The sequence below is a fragment of the Sporobolomyces koalae genome, assembly GCF_050403365.1.
Source record: "Sporobolomyces koalae JCM15063 DNA, S_koalae_JCM15063T_v1_ctg1, whole genome shotgun sequence".
Lineage (NCBI taxonomy): Eukaryota > Fungi > Basidiomycota > Microbotryomycetes > Sporidiobolales > Sporidiobolaceae > Sporobolomyces > Sporobolomyces koalae.
The window spans coordinates 877,667-894,994 of NW_027481770.1; the positions used below are offsets into that span (position 1 = coordinate 877,667).

General features: G+C 55.6%; 8 protein-coding genes across 8 annotated transcripts; 4 read left to right on the top strand and 4 right to left on the bottom strand.

Annotated features, from left to right (window-relative positions):
• Positions 1-709: 709 nt before the first annotated feature.
• JCM15063_003487 (hemolysin III family protein) lies at positions 710-2,146 on the bottom strand (the record flags this gene model as incomplete). The annotated part of the gene is made up of 8 exons (XM_076675408.1): positions 710-881; positions 979-1,055; positions 1,131-1,258; positions 1,333-1,386; positions 1,455-1,545; positions 1,610-1,653; positions 1,721-1,937; positions 2,003-2,146. 8 exons carry the CDS (start codon positions 2,144-2,146, stop codon positions 710-712), a joined length of 927 nt encoding a protein of 308 aa, XP_076537492.1.
• A 495-nt stretch (positions 2,147-2,641) lies between these two features.
• JCM15063_003488 (uncharacterized protein) lies at positions 2,642-5,101 on the top strand (the record flags this gene model as incomplete). Its single annotated transcript, XM_076675409.1, has 9 exons — positions 2,642-2,716; positions 2,781-2,913; positions 2,972-3,183; positions 3,250-3,744; positions 3,808-3,982; positions 4,054-4,339; positions 4,423-4,581; positions 4,655-4,876; positions 4,969-5,101. 9 exons carry the CDS (start codon positions 2,642-2,644, stop codon positions 5,099-5,101), a joined length of 1,890 nt encoding a protein of 629 aa, XP_076537493.1.
• Positions 5,102-5,304: 203 nt separating this feature from the next.
• Positions 5,305-6,688, bottom strand: JCM15063_003489 (uncharacterized protein; the record flags this gene model as incomplete). The annotated part of the gene is made up of 5 exons (XM_076675410.1): positions 5,305-5,374; positions 5,447-5,616; positions 5,690-5,851; positions 5,914-6,532; positions 6,606-6,688. The coding sequence occupies 5 exons, from the start codon at positions 6,686-6,688 to the stop codon at positions 5,305-5,307; spliced, it is 1,104 nt and encodes a 367-aa protein (XP_076537494.1).
• A 355-nt stretch (positions 6,689-7,043) lies between these two features.
• Positions 7,044-8,185, bottom strand: JCM15063_003490 (uncharacterized protein; the record flags this gene model as incomplete). The annotated part of the gene is made up of 3 exons (XM_076675411.1): positions 7,044-7,542; positions 7,616-7,952; positions 8,035-8,185. The coding sequence occupies 3 exons, from the start codon at positions 8,183-8,185 to the stop codon at positions 7,044-7,046; spliced, it is 987 nt and encodes a 328-aa protein (XP_076537495.1).
• Positions 8,186-8,455: 270 nt separating this feature from the next.
• On the top strand, positions 8,456-9,384 carry JCM15063_003491 (uncharacterized protein; the record flags this gene model as incomplete). Its single annotated transcript, XM_076675412.1, has 3 exons — positions 8,456-8,460; positions 8,577-9,132; positions 9,223-9,384. 3 exons carry the CDS (start codon positions 8,456-8,458, stop codon positions 9,382-9,384), a joined length of 723 nt encoding a protein of 240 aa, XP_076537496.1.
• Positions 9,385-9,848: 464 nt separating this feature from the next.
• On the top strand, positions 9,849-10,941 carry JCM15063_003492 (ORMDL family protein; the record flags this gene model as incomplete). Its single annotated transcript, XM_076675413.1, has 5 exons — positions 9,849-10,125; positions 10,264-10,376; positions 10,438-10,592; positions 10,671-10,837; positions 10,913-10,941. 5 exons carry the CDS (start codon positions 9,849-9,851, stop codon positions 10,939-10,941), a joined length of 741 nt encoding a protein of 246 aa, XP_076537497.1.
• A 558-nt stretch (positions 10,942-11,499) lies between these two features.
• On the bottom strand, positions 11,500-14,356 carry JCM15063_003493 (uncharacterized protein; the record flags this gene model as incomplete). The annotated part of the gene is made up of 5 exons (XM_076675414.1): positions 11,500-11,702; positions 11,800-12,772; positions 12,844-13,457; positions 13,521-13,842; positions 13,910-14,356. 5 exons carry the CDS (start codon positions 14,354-14,356, stop codon positions 11,500-11,502), a joined length of 2,559 nt encoding a protein of 852 aa, XP_076537498.1.
• Positions 14,357-14,486: 130 nt separating this feature from the next.
• JCM15063_003494 (KRI1 family protein) lies at positions 14,487-16,819 on the top strand (the record flags this gene model as incomplete). The annotated part of the gene is made up of 5 exons (XM_076675415.1): positions 14,487-14,613; positions 14,681-14,878; positions 14,962-15,595; positions 15,660-16,314; positions 16,388-16,819. The coding sequence occupies 5 exons, from the start codon at positions 14,487-14,489 to the stop codon at positions 16,817-16,819; spliced, it is 2,046 nt and encodes a 681-aa protein (XP_076537499.1).
• Between the last annotated feature and the right edge of the window lie 509 nt (positions 16,820-17,328).

A 17,328-nucleotide genomic window follows, 5' to 3' on the forward strand; every position in this document is an offset into this window, starting at 1 on the left:
CAAACATGCGCCGGACGCGCTAGCCTCCCCTGAGTTTGACCAGGTCGCCTGATTCTTGATTTCCCTCGCCTCTTGAGTCCCCCTTCGTTTCACGACACCTTGCTTCGGCTTTACATCTTCGCCTACCATTCCGAATCTCCAGAGCCTCAAGCCTCACACCTTCATGATCCATCTCCGTCATCCTCGCGCAGTCACTCTGTAGGTCACGCGCTCGTGCGCAAAGCTGATCATGGCCAGACGCGTACGCCTCACTGACCTCGTGATTCGACCCCAGCGCCACCCTCCCGTTCCTGACCCTCGCGTACATGCGCTTCGTAGGCCAACGCCTCGTGACACGTCCTTCCACCATGGGCGTCGATGTCTCGAGGAGCGGAGGTGGGGTTTGATTCGGTCTGATCGGAATTGCGGGGAATCTCCTCGTGCTCCACTGCGTGAGGCGATTCAGTCTCCCTGGGATCCTGCATTGCTTACTCAACTGGATCTGAATTGACCCCAATATGACGAGCAAAGCCCCGCAGTCCCTTTTGTGAATTGTACATATCGGTAGTCTCGCGCGTCAAGGTCTCTCTCAAGCTCTCCGGTCGTCTGTTGTTGGGTTGTCTCGCGCGCAGTTCTTCGTTCGTATATGTAATCGCACTTGTCTCTTGACCTTCAAGGATCGATTCCAATTCTTGCAGTCTCGTCGCTAGCGCGATAGCTCGTTCCGACGTTACTGCAAACAGACCCCTGCTCGTTCCCCGTGATGGTATCTGAACCCTTCAACAATCCCCGTCCAATGCGACCATGCAGCGAGCAAGATCATGACGTGAAATATTTGGTGCGAAGATCCAACTAGGTCGAACCGACCTGGCGCGAATCGTTCCGGAATGCGTTCAGCGTACCTGTCGAGCAAGAAAAAAGTCCTCTTTCCTGAGCTCGAGTGATGATATTTTTGGGAATCTGGCGAGCGGCCAGTGTCGCATGAGAAGAATCACGTACAGGAGGGCGCCGACGATGTAGAGACCTCCTCCGAGCGCGAGCCAAAACAGCGAGATGTTTGCGCTGGCCTGTTCAAGCTGTGCAGGTATTCGCATAGTACTCTGTTGAGTCGAATCGCAAGGCTTGCAAGAAGGATCGAGAGCAGGACTTACGCCGTATCTCGTGATCGCGTGTCCAACGGGGAACACGGCAGAGAGACCTAGCGAGATGAACAGCCAGGTTCGAAGGCGCCGGAACGCAGGAGTCCGTGCGTTCGGAGAGATGACAACGTAGATGGTCGCTGTTCACATCTCAAGGTCAGGCTCGATGAAACGAGATCGGGGTTTTGAAAGGTCTGTGCGCCGAAAAACTCACCGGCAGATGCAGTGTAAATGATCGCGATGTACAGGTTGCGCAAATGCGAATCACCTGTCAGAGAAGACGGCTCCAATGAGCTTCAAGTTATCTCGCGAGCGCAGGAGTGAAGGTGAGCTTGCAGAAAAAGCCGTAGTGCGTCGCTGGTACAAAAGTGCCGCTGATCAGGATCACGATGCCAATGTAATCGAGACGATTCCATCGATGAGCAACCTAGCGATGAGGAGGAGGATCAGACCGCAGAATTACAAGGGCACACGATCGATCCGGAACTTACCTCCATCGAGTGACATGTGAATGTGTGAAAGAGAGCCGAGAATCCTATTCAGCAGCGACGTCTGTGAGTCGTACACGTCGAATTCTAGGGAATGAGGCGCGGTCTACTGACCGAGGCAAGTAGCAGCCGAAACGAGAAAGACTGCGAATCCGGCGGTGTCTGCCCACGTGACGCTCGGCTGCTCGGAATTCGGGAAAGGGTACGGGACCGACGACAAAGGCGCTAGCCAGCCTTGGCGGTCTTGGGCGGAAGGCATGGCAGGAGCGAGATCGAGCAAGAGGTACGCCAAAGTAGAGACTGCGATGAATGAACCGCCGAGGTGAGTCCACTGCAACGTTGAAACCGTCAGCGACGTTGATGCATTCGACCAGAACGCGAGGAGCAGGGACTCGCAATGTTGACCGTCTCATTGTGGATTTTGGGGATCGTCTTGAGAGCACGCCAATAGCTGTGCGTCAGCCGGCGGTAGCCAGTCTGGATGTAGTGATTGTCGTGCTGCCACGCTTCGAGATCCTTGAATTTGAGTAGTCCCGACATGCTGAGCAACAACTTGGTTCGACTTGACCAAGAGCAAGTCGCCGAAGGTGTCTAGGCACAATCTAGCAGTGTCTGCGAGGCCGCAAAAGCGCAGTAGCGTAGATCTGTACGAGATAGTTGACGAACAAGCGCGGCCTTGGGCAGTGGTTTCTCGGGCAGCGGTTTCGGGAAGAAGATCAGAAAGGATGCCGATCATCTTGGCCCCTGTTTCTGTCGATAGCAAGTCGTTGCCCAGTGACACGTTGGCACACTCGTCGCGACATTATGTACGTGCTCTGCGCCAACGCAGACTCGTGTCTAGACTGTCCTATTGAGTTGACCTACGGTACAATCTGAAGAGACTCCAAGCGGTAGCCGGGTTCGGCTAAACTATTCGGAACGCAGTGTTGCCGACGGCAGGGCTGGTGGGGTCCGCTTTGCCGACGTCGACTGTATCAACCGTTCTCTACATCCGCTCTCTCTCTACCTCTGTTCGCCAACTCAGCCACTCTCACCATGGCTGCTGCACTCCCTTCAGTCAACATGCCCGCCCAGGTCGCACCATCGCCTATGCCAAAATCTTTCAATACTGTGCGTTCGCTTTCCTGCTGCATCGTCCATACAGTACCAATTCACGGCTTGTCGGCTACGACAGGTGTTCGAGTTCATCTTCTCGCAACCTTTCGTCAAGGGCTCGCGGACTTGGCAAGAATCTCCAAAGGAGCTGCAGGCTCACGTCCATGAGCGTATCTCGCCTGACCGTCCGACCTTCCGAGACGGCAAGACAGGTCAGTCTGAGCCGTTCTGACTTGTGTCCGTTTGATGTGTTAACGCGCCCGCGAGCAGGCGCCATTCTGTCGTACGGTCGACTGCATTCGGACGCGCTCGCTGTTGCGCGGTCCCTCGTCGAAGATCTCCAGCTCACGCCTGCACCGGTGTCGGCCTCGAATCCGTCCGTGAACCGTGGCGCAATCGTCTCGCCCGTTGTGCTCCTCCACCTGCCCAACTGTCTCCCGTTCGCAACCCTCGCATTCGGCACTCTCGCTTCAGGTCTGACGGTATGCTCACGTTCATCTTTCAGAGCTCAGCTTCAACGAATTGACCCTTGTGTTACCTCCTTGCAGCTCACAGCAGCAAATCCCGTTCTGACCCCGCCGGAAATCGCTCACATCCTGACCCTGTCCCAACCTGCTTGCATTGTGACGACTCCCGCCGGACTCGTCAACTTTCAGACTGCCTTCAAGCTCCTTCCGGCCGACCTGCAAGCCCGACTCGGCTATGCAACCAAGGGCAACGTGTTCATCGTCGACCCCGAATCCGACGACTATGGCGCATCTGCAGCACTCTTGCGCCCTGCCACGCAGACTGCGGGCGGCTGGAAAGTGCAGGACTGGAAACTCTTACTACCAAAGAGGACTTCAGCTGCGGTCTTTGTCCCACCAAAATACATCGGCGAGGAAGACGCGAAGCGAGCAGCCATGATCTTCTGGAGTTCGGGCACTTCAGGCAAATCGAAGGGAGTGATCCTCAGTCACCGCGCGCTCGGTACCGCTCAGATCGGAGTCTGGCATGCATCGACCCTCGGACCAAACGAGAGACTTGTTGGCCTTCCTCCTTTCGTACGCCGGATCCTTTGAAACCTCGTCAGAAGAGATCCGATCGTTGACGTTTCCTCGCAACAGTATCACATCTTTGGTTGGGCCAACATCCTCCTTCCGGCAGTATCGATCGGCGCAACCGTCACGACCATTTCCAAATTCGACCCCGTTTCGTACCTCAGAACTGCTCAGGAGATCCGAGCAACCCATCTCCATTTCTCTCCGCCAATCGCCGTTCTGTTTGCCAAGAGTCCCATGGGTATGTACACTCTTGTTCGAGAAGTTTGGACGTGCTGGCTGGACCCTGACGAGCTCGATCCTGATACGCAGTCGACGGTTTCGACTTGTCCTCTGTGCGAGGCTGTACCTCGGGTGGCGCTCCCCTTGCGACCAGTGTCATCGAAGAGGTGTACAAGCGATTGAAGATCCTGATCAAGGTTGGGTACGGCTTGAGCGAGACGGGAGGTGCGACGCAACAGCAGAGTATGGACTGGACCAGCCTCAAAGCCGAGATGGGTTCGTGTGGCTCAGCGTACCCTGGTACCGAGATAAAAATCCGCTCGATCGAGGACGGCAGGACGCTCAAAGTTGAGGAGGAAGGAGAGATTCTCATCAGGTACGGGGTTTTCTTCGTTTCTCATTCGATTCGGGTGGTGAGTACTTAACAGGACGTTCGAACTTTTTTCCCGTATCAAACAGGTCTCAGTGCTGTACAATCTCGTACCTCAACAACCCCGAGGCAACTCTGGAAAGCTTTGACCGCGACGGCTGGTTCTGTACGGGAGACGTGGGCAAACTTGATGCTCGCGGCAATCTCACGATCACGGACCGACTCAAAGAGATGCTCAAGGTGAAAGGGTACGTCTGCTGCACATGCTGATAGATTCCCCACCACGGAGACTGACTTGGGATTCCTCTCCTCTCCATCTAGATTCCAAGTCGCGCCGAGCGATCTCGAGGATTCGCTGTGCGCTTCACCCCTCGTCGCTGACGCAGGAGTCACTTCGGCATACCACGAAGAACACGCAACTGAATACCCTCGAGCCTACGTCGTTCCGTTCGACAAAGCGTGCTTGGTACCTGGTCCCAAAGCCGAACAATTCGCTCACACGCTTCGACTCCACATTGAAGGCAAACATGCTCCGTACAAATGGTGAGTACACTTTTGCCAAGCCTACTCTTTTCAGTATCTCGAAAGACGAGGGAAAATTCTCATCCTTTGTCTGTCTGTCTCCTGCGTTTTAGGATTCGAGGAGGTTTCGTCGTCGTCGAAGCGATCCCAAAGAGTCCAGCGGGCAAGATCTTGCGAAGGTTGCTCAAAGACACGAAAGGGCATCACGTTCAGGTTTACGAGGAAAAGATCCGAGCAAAACTGTGATGCGGGGTTTTTATAACGTTCGTCTTCGTTGTTGGCTTGATTTATCTATTTTGTTGTGAGGGGTAGATCTCGTTGTAATCGATCGTGCGTGCAGTTCCCATTGCGGTCACCAATAGTCTGCTCAAGGCTGGTTGCTTGTAGCTTCCTGAGGAAGAAAATGTATTTGATAGCAACAAGTGGCCAATGTTCAAGAGCGACAAACACTATTTGACGAGGTGGGTTACTTTGCGCCGAGCAGCGAGGTGAGCGATCATGACGATCACCAATTCCAACCTGGCAGTATCACGAGCTTGATCAGCATTGTTCGTAGCCTTTCCGCGCGAAGAGAGTGCGCATGAACCTCACCGCTCTTTGATCAGCAGCTTGAGTCCCTCGTTGACAAAGCCTTTCAAGAGTTGTCCTTCGACCCCGGCGTAGAGCCCGACCAAGCCTTGCTTCGAGTACGCTCGACGGAAGACGTCAAACGGTGACGAGTACAGTGCTCGTCCCGTAGGTGACTTGAACTGTAATCGAGTCTGTACGAGAAACGAAAAATGGCCCGTCAGCACAGAGTCTCGAACTGCAGGGGGAAGATTGGCGGAGGTTTACTTTGGCAAGAATGAGAGGATACGTGACGAGGCTTGCAACCGAACTTGCGAAAGCGCCGCAGAAGAACGTTTGTAAGGCGGACGGATGTTCGCGGTTCTTGGCAGGGATGAGCGCTCGCTTGAGAGCAGCGAAAGCGTAGAACGTGATCGCTGGGTTTAGAGTCTGCAACCAGGATCCCGTCAGATCAGTTCAGGATGATAGAGCTTGTTCGCTCAAAGACTTACAAGCACAACGGTACTTTGGAAACCCGACCAGAATCCTTTCAGCCCTTGCTCTTGATAGATCTCTTGTGCGATCTTGACGGCGGTGGGTGGTCCCGAATACTCGCCTTCGTCCTCGTCCGAGCTCGAGTTACTTGCTTGCTCGACTGGTCTCTTATCTCCCGTCTGACCTCCGACGACTGCCTGTCGAGGCTCGCTTGACGTCTGCTGCCGGACTGCGATCATCGAGAGCGGCGAGACACACCCTTTCGCGACGACTCCCGCAAGGCACCCCACGAGCAACTCCTCGACGGCCGTCAGCAGCGGTACCGCTTGTTTCTGCTTCCTCGAGCCACTCGTTGCGCCCGTCTGAGATGCTCGTGCCATGGAGGCAGTTTTGCGCACGAGCAATCGGTCGCGCAGGAACGAGTAGACGAAAAAGTACAGAAACTGAGAGATTGCGGTCGAGAGCGAATCGGGACCGAGCCCGCTGTAGAACGCTTTCCATCCTCCCGAATTGTACAGCGTGCGAATGGCATCGACGAGAGAGGTCGCAGAGCGAGAAGGAGGGATCTTTGCAGTTGAAACGGGCGCAGGACGTCGACGACGGTTCGAAGCTTGCAGCCGGGTGGTCAATGTATCACTGCACGCAAACGCACAGAATGTCGTGAGCTTCGGGAGTGGAGATGAGGTGCGAGGCAGAGGCTCAGACGTACAGTGGGAACACGAGCGCATTCGAGATTGTCGCGCCAACACTACCAGACACGGCTTGAGCGAGCGGCGGCAGACTTGAAGCCATCTTTGCTTCAGACTCGGCAACCTAGGTGCCGGAGTTTCTTGAAAAACGGGCCGAAGTTGCTAGCAGGGAGTCGATCGCTTGCGTTTGTGGGATGGTCTCTAGCGGTAGGCTCTCTGATGAGGACGGGGAGAAAGGTAGAGCGGCGGAGCGAGTTGGGAGGAAGATAGAGAACAGGAGAGATGACGACAGAGAAGTTTGTTCGGGTGCAAGTAAGCCGAAAGTGGGGCACAGCCACCTCGCATACTCGCTGGCGCTTCGTGGACAGAGTTGAAATGGTTCGAGCACGGTTCGCGGGACTGCTTGCATAGTGCACATATGATACAAGGACAACAGGGTACGGAGAACTGTTCAAGGCTCATATGTTTGTCGTGGTCGCTGGAGCTGTCGACGGTTCGGGTTCGTCGTCTCTAGTTGCTTCATCGTACCCTGGCGGCAGACTGTTCGATCTCGACATGTCTCGATGTCGACGGTCGCCCTGCCGTTCGAGCAGTGGCCGATTGTCCTCGTCTCCCTCGAGCGAAGTCCGATCCTCGTCATCCTCGAGCACGTGCGTCGGTCCCTCGCCCCGTTCCAACCTCTCCTCCAACTGCAACGCCCCTTCTGCATCGTCCGCACCTTGTCTTGCTCTTCGACGGCGGGTCGTGCGTCGTATGAAGCTCGCGAAGTTTGGCAACTTGGGCAAGTACTGCTTGATCGAGATGGTCGACCAAATCGACGACGCCTTCTTCTTGATCTCGCCTTTGTACCCAGTCAGGTACGTGAGCGAGAAGGGGATCACGAGGAAGAAGAAGAGGAGGATCGCCGAAAAGTGCGTGCCGTCCCATCGAGAAGGTGGCCAAATCGCGCCCGGGTAGCTTGATCAACAGGAACAGGTCATACCGGTCAGCCGCTTCTCGAGTGCCAAACAGGGGTGCGAGCGAGATGTACTAGCAGAATTCGTTCGGATGCCCTGCGTTGATCGGACGGCTCACGCTGTACCCGACATTGCCCTGCCCGTCGACGACTTGCAACGCGACCTGCTGTCCGACTTCGAGGTCGGTGCTGTCGACGTCGAACCAGGTCACGCCCGGAATCCCGTACACGCCCAATCGGAACAGGACCTGAGCGGTATCGGGATCCTGAATCGCAGTCGTGTTGCCTGCGGGAGGGAGCGCTTCGGTCGATCCGTTCACCACCGCGACAAAGTATGCTGGTCCACCATTGCCTCCGAACGAGATGCGTACTGGATCGCACGTGACCGTGGACGTTGAGCGATAGAACGGACCTGAGGTCGGGAAACAATCGTCAGCGAGGTGACAAACCGAAAGAGCAGCTGCAAGGGAGCGATCGCAATGCTCGATACTGACCCAAGGCGGCGCCGACAAACGGCAAAGCGGGGTCGTCCGAGGTGAGCGACGCGAGGTGGTCGAGTTGCGGCTGCTGCGGCGGGGCCAAGAACTGAGGCGACGCGAGCGCAACGGAGGCGAGCGAGAGCGTCACGAGGATCACTCGGAGCATGATCAAGCACAAGGAGGGAGAGCCTGTCTGCAGGTGGATCGCTGCGGTCGAATGGTGCCAAGGAGTTGCGCAGTGTCGAGACGATCGGAACAGTCGGAGACGATTTGGTCTGGTCGGAGCCGCCTGGACGGGATTCTCCTGCTCAGAACGACCTAGACCTGGGGGCTCGGAATTCGTAAGCGAGCGTAGCGAGGGAACAGCGCGCGGACCGATCGCGACACCTTCGCGGCTGGCGACGCTTTGTTCTCTCGCTCGTTCATACGCTCAATCATGACGTGAGTCCACTGATACTGACGGCTATCGTCGCGATCCGCCATAAGCGTACGAGCAATTGATGTTCGAGCGGACTGACCTCATCATCTCTGTTCTCGCTCACCCGCTGTCTCGACAGAACCCTCGATCCAACTCACGTACCAGGATTCGAGCGTACCTCGGACCCGACCACTGGACAAGCAGTCAAGACGTCAATCAGTGCCATCCACAGCGACCGAGTTTCCCCCACTTCAGCCTCGCAACCCGGCGCGGCCGAAGACCAGCCGAGCTGGCGGGGCGCATGGAAGCGAAGACAGGAAGCGAGACTCGCGAAAGAGCAAGAGCGGGAAGCGCACAGGAGTGACGACCGAGACGACGATTCTGAGACGAACCCAGGAGACGGCAAGATTCCGATCCCTCCCATTCCAGACTTGCGGTACGAGCAAGGGATCCTCAGCTCGATCCGACCCTTCCTCCACCCTGTGAAAAGTACCCCAACGGCCGCAGCTCGAGGGAACAGCGAGAAGGAGAAGCATAAACTCGATCTCGCGACATCTGAACAGACGGCGCTCGCAACGGCCCAGTTGACGCTCGAGGGACAAGCCGAGCGACGGCCAGGGTCGACTAGTGACGCGCTGATGGAACCGCTACGGATCGAGTGGGCGATGGTGGCGTACGTCCTCGTGCGAGATCAGGTTTGTCTCTTTCTCCTCGACTTGGTCGGTCTGATCGAGCGGTGCACAACGATGCTTGAAGGCTCACTAGAGAGAATTTCATTTCGCCAGATCTTGTCTCCTCTGCTGCAAGGCGTGCTCTGGGGCATGGCGGGAATCTATCTCGACGGTCTGTGGAAGTGGAACAAGCACAGACTCGCGGCCAAGAACCTCGCACAGCCACGACGACCAACGGGCCCGAGCCTGATGTCTCGACTCGGCCTCTCGACCTAGATCGACTCTGACCGAGACCACCCCCGGGGGACGTACGTACCCCACAGCATGGGCCAGCGGCGGGACCGCCCATTGCGTTCGAGCTGTACATAATGCAAACCAGGTGTTTTTTGGACTCGCACGACTCGTCTACTGCAGTGCCACCGTCTCGACTGAAAGGAGCGCCCAAGTCACTGCAGTCTCTGCGTGAGAGGCCAAAGTCGGCCCCCGGATTTTTTGCTGCGCGCCTGCGCGGCGACCACGATCGTTCGAGGTGCCGAGTTTTCGATCCACCACGATGCCGTGAGCAGCTGCTTCTTGTTGATGTACCGCTAGCATATGAAGAACAGATCTCTGAGAGCGAGAGAGAGTCGTCGAGAGACGGACGGACGCGAGGTTGCGAATGATAGCATCGCTTTAAATCGTTCCTTCATCCTTCCATCGACCCACCTGGTATTTCTCGAGCGACCCGCGTTCAGCGAGATATGGCCTCATCCCCACCAAGCTCGTCGCTGTTGTCGCTGCCGCCCGTGCGCCCGTCGCTGTCACCGACCAAGTCGAGTTCGTTCTCTCGCACGCCCTCGTCGATCGGGTTCTCGAGCGCGACGGGCAACTCGCAGCTGTCGCGGTCTTCGGCGACGGCGACGAAACGCGCGCGAAGTAGCAGTATCGTCAGCGTGACAGAGGTCAAGGAGACTTATGATGATCAGTTGGATCAAGCCGCGCTGCACAACGTCAACGCCGAGTGGGTCAACTACAAAGGTCCGTGGTCTCTCCCTCCCTCCCTCCTAGCAAGCCCCAATGCGACCTGCGGCTTGACTCTCGTCTCCCGCGAGTCTCCCGAGGAACATCAACTCACGCCCCTTTCGGACTTGGGTTCCAATTTCCCAACCACTGCAGGCGCATGGATGATCCATGTCGTGCTTATCGCACTCGGAATCGTGCTACTCGAGACTGTGCCCGGAATCACGCAAGACGTGACGTGGACCACCGCGAATCTCGGATACCTCTTCGTGAGTTTGGAATCCCTTTACCGCCTCCGAGTGCAAGACGACTGATCCCTGGTCCGCACAGGTCACGTACATCTTGTTCCACTATGTGACGGGGGTACCATTCGACTTGACAAACAACTCGGGAGTGTACGACGACCTCACCCTGTGGGAGCAGATCGATTGTGGCGCGCAATATACTCCCGCCAAAAAGTGGCTCACGACTCTCCCGATCGTCCTGTTAGCACACATCCTTGTCCCTGTCGTGATTCGCGCGCAATTGCAGTAAACTGATTGACTTTGAGCTGCATGCTGCAGGTTCCTCGTCTCTACCCACTACACCCGCTACGACTCTCATCCGTGGCTGTTTACTCTGAACCTTGTCGCGCTCGTCCTTGTCGGACTCGCACCGAAACTACCAGTATTCCATCGGCTGAGAATCAGGTTCTTTGCACGCGACGAAATCGACGGACTCACCACTCCAGGTCCGTCGCGGCATCTGCCTCTCTCATCCCTGTCCAGACAAGGCCTAACTCGAATGAATGGTACCGGACGAACAGAACCTTCGCGACCTCCGACACCAAAATGATCTGACCTTAAGATTTCCTTTTTCCTGAAAAGCGCAAATACCTCTATTACCCCCTCGTGCTTCTCTCTCTCGTTTCGCAATTTCACTTCGTCCCTCGAGGACCTCCATACGGCTCGTCGAACTCCCTCCGCAGTGGTGGCCAGGAATAGCAGTACAACTTCAAGTAAACCAAACCTTCTGTCTTCCCCTCCCCTCGGTTCTTTCCTACTGTCGATCCTGTTCCGAGATGATTGATCTGGCCGTACTCTCCTCTCCTCCTCTAGTCTGACGAGTATATACAAGATTTCGTTTTCGGCTTTCTCTCTTTTTCTGTTCTGTAGCAACACGATCTTCTCTCTCTCTCTCTCTCTTTCCTCTAGTCTCTGAACACCATGTGTCTTGTCTTGAAACGCTTTTCTACGTGGTGACGACAAGCTCGATCCGTTTACCACAAAGGTCGAGCTATTCCAGGTTCCGTTGGATAAAAAGAGCAATTGCAAAAGCTGTGCGATTGGTACATGCGACAAGAAGAACAAGAGTACACACAAGGGAGTTTCGGGACCCAAGGTCGTCATAGGTTCACGACAACAATCGATCCCAGTCAAAGTTGCGAGTTCGATCTGTTGCTGCAATTACTGCTGGTCCTGGTACGAGACTGTTAGGGAGGTTCGATTCGACGTTGACAAGAGGTACGATCGAAGGTCTTCCATGTGCACACACGAATGGCAACTTGGTACGCTTTAACGCTTCGACCAAATCTCGACCTTGAGCATCGCTCAATTCTGTTATCAACCGAGTTCATGGCAAGGAACAACGAACGGTCTCAGTACATGCAATTCTTGTTGACAAACGAACTGCTCACGTCCAAAAAAAACTCACGGTCGTTGAACATGATGGATCCCCTACACGCTTTCGAGTTGATCAACTCGATCAACCCCTCTGGACAATCCTTGATCTTTTCAATCCAACTCGTCTCTTCCCGGGTCCGCGTGGTTCGAATCCGAATCGGAGCATGGTGTTCGAGTTGAGCAAGGTACGCTCTGACGAGTTCTTGCAGAGTTCGAGCATCTCGCAGTCGGTCCCCAACCACTTTGGGTACGGTTTCAACCCAAACTTGGACATAGTCGTCGTCGTCGTCGTCGTTTTCGACCTCGTCCTGCGCTCGTTGACGGTCTGGACTTTGGTCGAACGAGTACGAGATTCCCCATCGACGAAATTCGCTTGTTCTCGCACCAAGTTGTCGTGACTCTTGCTTCGAAACGACGATCCCGATACCCCGCTTCGAATCTTTGTCGTTCTTCCTCTCGTCGATAGATTGGTTTGGTAGGGCGGGTGAACTTGATCCGAGTGTGTCGACCGTAACCGGTTCGTGACAAACTTGCTCGAGGAATCTCTCGACTCGAATTCGCTCCGACACGGCATGTTGATCCAACATGACGAGCGTGTAGCGTGAAGCGTCTCGATCGATATCCATTCGACCACTTGTCGTTGTGGTCCTGGTACGAGGTGTCGGCAATTTGAGCAACAGGTATTTGTGATCAACCTGTGCGACGAATTGAGCCGATTCCAAATCTTCTCGAGTAAAAGATTGTTCCCGACCGCCTGAACCCGTCGTGAGATCGACTAGTGAAGGATCATTCGTCGTGGTAGGTGAGAAAAATTTCGAGATCTTCGAGATGCGAGTTTGGGTGATCTTGTGACAAGACGGGTTCAGGGACGCGAGGGAAGGTTTCGAAGATGTGAACGGGAGTCCCGAACTGTTGCGAGGTTCATAGTGTGCAGATACAGGATGGACGAGCGCTCGAGCAGCCGACAAAGGTTTCGGGATTGGGAAGACCGGATTGTTCCACTCCTATTCGCGAAAGGTAATTAAAAAGGGGCGAAAAAGCACCAAACACTAGGACAGGGAAAATGGTCATGTACCTCGAGAGATCGTTGCAACCATTCCGGCATGGGATCCTGCCCTGTTCTCTCCTTGAGAGCCCAACGATCAACCTTGACATACTTGTCTAGTCCAGCTCTTGCCTCGGCGCCGCGATCCTCTATCGCATGATCGATCATCGTTTGGGTAGAGCAAACTTCTTTTGAATTCTCGTTGCCAGCGTCTTCTGTTGTTGGCGCTCGCAAAAGAGTCGATGCGATTCGCTTGTCGCTGCGGGCGGTAGTCAAAGACCCCGCTGATCGCTTGAGTGGTGATTGCTGAACTCGATCCGATCCGAGTTTGTCGAGCTCTTCGAGATGTTCGACCAAGTATCCGTTCGCAACGAGGAACTCGCGCGCGATCGCTGCCAGGACTAGCTCAATCTCGTCCTCGTGCCTGCGGTCGTCATGGCTTTCAATCTTGAACAGATAGACGGGGTATTTCTCGATCGACTTTTTCGGAGTGTTGCGAGACAAAGTCGGAGAACGATGGGCCGGTCGAGGGGATCGAGAGAGTGCGGAAGCAGAGTGGCGAGAGAAGGTAGATTTGGCAAACAGGTGATTGATAGTTTTGTACCAATCTTTCGAGGTCGGCATCAGGTACTCGTTGTCGACAACTGTCACGATGGCCAGAGCATGAGCTCGTGGCGAGGTAGAGAGAGAGAGAAGAATCTCCGTACAGATGAACTGGGACGATCTGCCGTGACTCGGACTGAACGAGATGAAACCGGTCACCTTGACATCGTCGAAGAACTGACGATCAAACTGCCACACGCGTTCGATACTGGCTCTGCCCCACAGTTGGTTCCATCTCCCCCACGATCCCTGAGTCGATGGCTGTACTCTGAACAAGGTCGGGCTGCTCTGTCTCGCCAGTGCCGACGAGGTCATGTCTGACAGGTGAAACGCAGTGTTCGGATGCGCGAGGGCGGTCGTCTCGAGTTGCTGACGGAGTTGTTGAACAGTGGCAACGCGGGAGAGGGCTTTTCTGCGGACGGGGTACTATGCGGAAGAATGACCCTCGTCAGGACATGAGAACCAGCACGCTAGATCTGGTATCGATACTGACGTTGTGAAAGATGTCGCGCACGGCGACGGTCGTGCCGTGGTGATCGTTGCCGAGGCGCAGACCAGGTCGAGGCGCAAGCTCGAGGGTGTCACCGTTCCTGCGCACGAGTCTCGACGCGTGGTGGTCGGACACGGTCTGGGTGGTGAGTTCGAGCCATGCGAGGCGCTGGATGCTGTCGAGTGCCTGACCGAGTGCGCCTCGTTTGCTGGTCGAATGTCTCTCGGCGAGCAGTTCTAGATCTGCCGCGGGGATCCCATCTCCGTTGTCGGTGCAAGTGATGGACCAGGTTTCGAGGTCGAAGGTGATCTGGATCGAAGTCGAGTGGGCTTGGAGAGCGTTGCGAGTGAGGTGCGCCACGATCGCCGGGAACGACGGCACAACGATGCCCGACGACACTAGCAGGCTCGTCTCGGTCGACAGGCGAGTGATCCTTCCCGCAATCGGCATCCCTCCATCGAGACGAGGGGTTTTTGGTTGAATGAAACAGCACCGCTCGACATGTTTCATCTTTTTGATGAAACTTTCCAGATTCTTGCAACTTCGTCTCTCTCTCTCGCTCGCGTCTAGAGACTGCACCATGCCCGAATTGTACGACAACAGCTCCGATGAGGAACAAGAGCACGATCTGAATCAGGCGTTCAAGGTCAACAAAGGGTTCGCCGACAAGTACGAAACCAAAAAACGCACCGAAGAACTCTCAAAACGTACGTCTCTAGGGAACCTTGTTTGCAAGTGATCAGTGAAAGCTGCTGACGACCAGTCGAGATCCAGTCCAAGACAAGTACGGCAAAGACTACCAGTTTGGCGACCTCGAAGGCGAGTCGGAAGAGGACAGTGAAGACCTGAGCGACGACGACGAGGATGCCGAGTTTGTCACCCCTCAAGTCGACGCGGCGATCCTCCGCACCCTCGCTCGCATCAAGGCGAAAGACCCGGCAGTGTACGAACCCGACCGCGACGTCTTCCAAGGCGAGTACCCCTTACTTCTTCCCATCCCCTGTCTCATCAACATCACACATCTGACCCACTTGCGCTTGTTCACACTTGTGCAGAGGAAGAGGAGAGAACTGCAGCAGCGAGTTCTTTGAAAAAGACGAAAGCGTCTTCTTCATCTTCCTCGAAACCCGTCCTCCTCAAGGATTACCAGCGATCTCGTCTCCTCGCCGAAAACCCCCACGACGACCCCGAGTTTGCAACCTCGAACCAAGCGATCCCGACTCCAGCGCAGGAACAGATTCTCCTCAAGAACGAGATCCTCTCGGCGTTTCACCAAGACGAGGGCAGCGACGCCGACAGCGACGACGACGTCTTCACGAAACGTGAACAAGGAGATGACGAGCGAATGCAGGAAGAGCAAGAGTACGAAAAGTTCCTCGAAACGAACGTTGGCAAGAAGGCGGTCAAGGCGGCATTGGGAGACGAGGAGGACTTCTTGCGTGACTACATCCTCAATCGAGGTTGGCTCGATCGCGAGAACGACTCGACTCGAATTCCGTCATACGCAGAGATCACAGGCGACCAAGACGACCACAAGAGGAAGAAGAGCAGCAAGGGCAAATCGAAACTACTCGACGAGGACGACGACGAGGTCAAGTTGAACCCAGGCGCACACGACGACGACGATGACGACTTTGAAGACAGAGCCGAAGAGTTTGAGCACAAGTACAACTTCCGGTTCGAGGAAGAGTCAGTCCTCGATCCTCTCCGAACCGCGTCTGACGAGAGAAGCTCATGCATCCTTGATTGACAGTGCCGGAGCAAACTTGGTCACGCATGCCCGTGACGCGCTGTCGACTGTGCGAAAACCTACTGCAGCCGTGTCTGCCCGAGCGCGGCAACGTGAAGCCGCGAAACAGAAGAAGGAGGAAGAGAAACTCGCACGCAAAGAGGAAGTGCGGCGATTGAAGGCCCTCAAACGAAAACAAGTCGAGGAGAAACTGTTGCAACTGGTCGAAGCGGCGGGACAGGGCACCACAGCAACCAATTTCGAGGACCTCGACCTCGACGGCGAGTGGGACGAAGCAAAGCACGAGGCGCAGATGAAACAGATCTATGGCGACGACTACGATGCTGCCGACGACGATGGCTTCAAACCGACTTGGGACGACGACATCGACATTACCGATCTCGTTGGACCAGACGGTTCCGACGACGATGACGATCCTGCGCTTCACATGCCGTTCGCCTCGACTTCTGCCTTGCAAATTGAGGACGAAGAAGAGGACACGGGCCTGTCGAAGAAGGAGCGCAAGAAGCAGAAGAAGCTTGCTCAGGCGAACAAAAAGGATGAGGAAGGGTTCCCGACAGCGCTCATGGCACAGGCAAAGCAAGGCGGAGACGAGGAGCAGCAGAAGATGCTCGAACGACTCGAGGACGAGTACTACGGTATCGAGTACGAAGACAAGGTAAGCGACTCGTGTGCTTCTTTCTCATGCTGATCTGATCGCTGTTGCTGACGGGACCTCGTATGTCACGCAGATTGGAGATGTCAAGACTCGATTCCGATACACGAAGGTCGCGCCATCTGGGTTCAACCTCACGCCGGAAGAGATCCTGCTCGCGACCGATGCCGAGCTCAACGCGTTCATGTCGCTCAAGAAGATCGCGCCGTACCGCATGAGCGAATCGGACCAATCGAAACAACGCAAGAAGCTGAAAGAGCTCAAGGATGCGCTCAAGAACCGCAAGTGGGGCGACGAGGTGGACGAGACGAAAGCGCTCGAGGAGCTCGAGAAGCGCAAGGAGAAGAAGCGCAAGTGGCGCGCCGAGGGCAAGGAGAAGGATCGGGATGCGACTGGGGCCAACGCAGTCGAGGTGGCCGGAGGCGAGCGACCAACAAAGAAGAAGCGCGCGGGCAAGAGCGAGCGGAAACGGCTACAAGCAGAACGAGGCGCTGCCCCAGATGCCTGATCGGACCTGTTAGATTCGCTGCCGGTACCCCTCCATTTGACGCTGTTGCAATCGGTGACCGTCCATTTGACATTGCAACGCGGTTCAACCATGGAGCTGAGTTGAGACGATGACATGCGTTCATCGCTTACGCCCCGAGTATTGCTTTTGCATCTCTCCTTTGCCGTTGTCATGCGGCCTTTCTGAACTACCATTGGCTCAGACTCGTATATTCCGCGGCGGAGAGATCTCTGAAGAGAGCCGCATCGCTCCGTGGTTTCCGAAGCGAATCCGAATTCAGCGCCCTACCACCGACACATACATTGTGCGCGAATGCGGGCATTCCCGTGATCCCAGAAGACGATGTTAACAGACGGTCACGAGCACACGAGCGAGTTTGCGCAGGCGTCTCTCGCTCCGCGTCTCTCGAAGTCGCTTAATTTCCATTCGCCGGCTTGCTATGCATGCTCGTCACAAGACGCCCTCCGCGCGAGGTCCCGGGCGAGATCGAGAGGACGAGGCGGGATGAG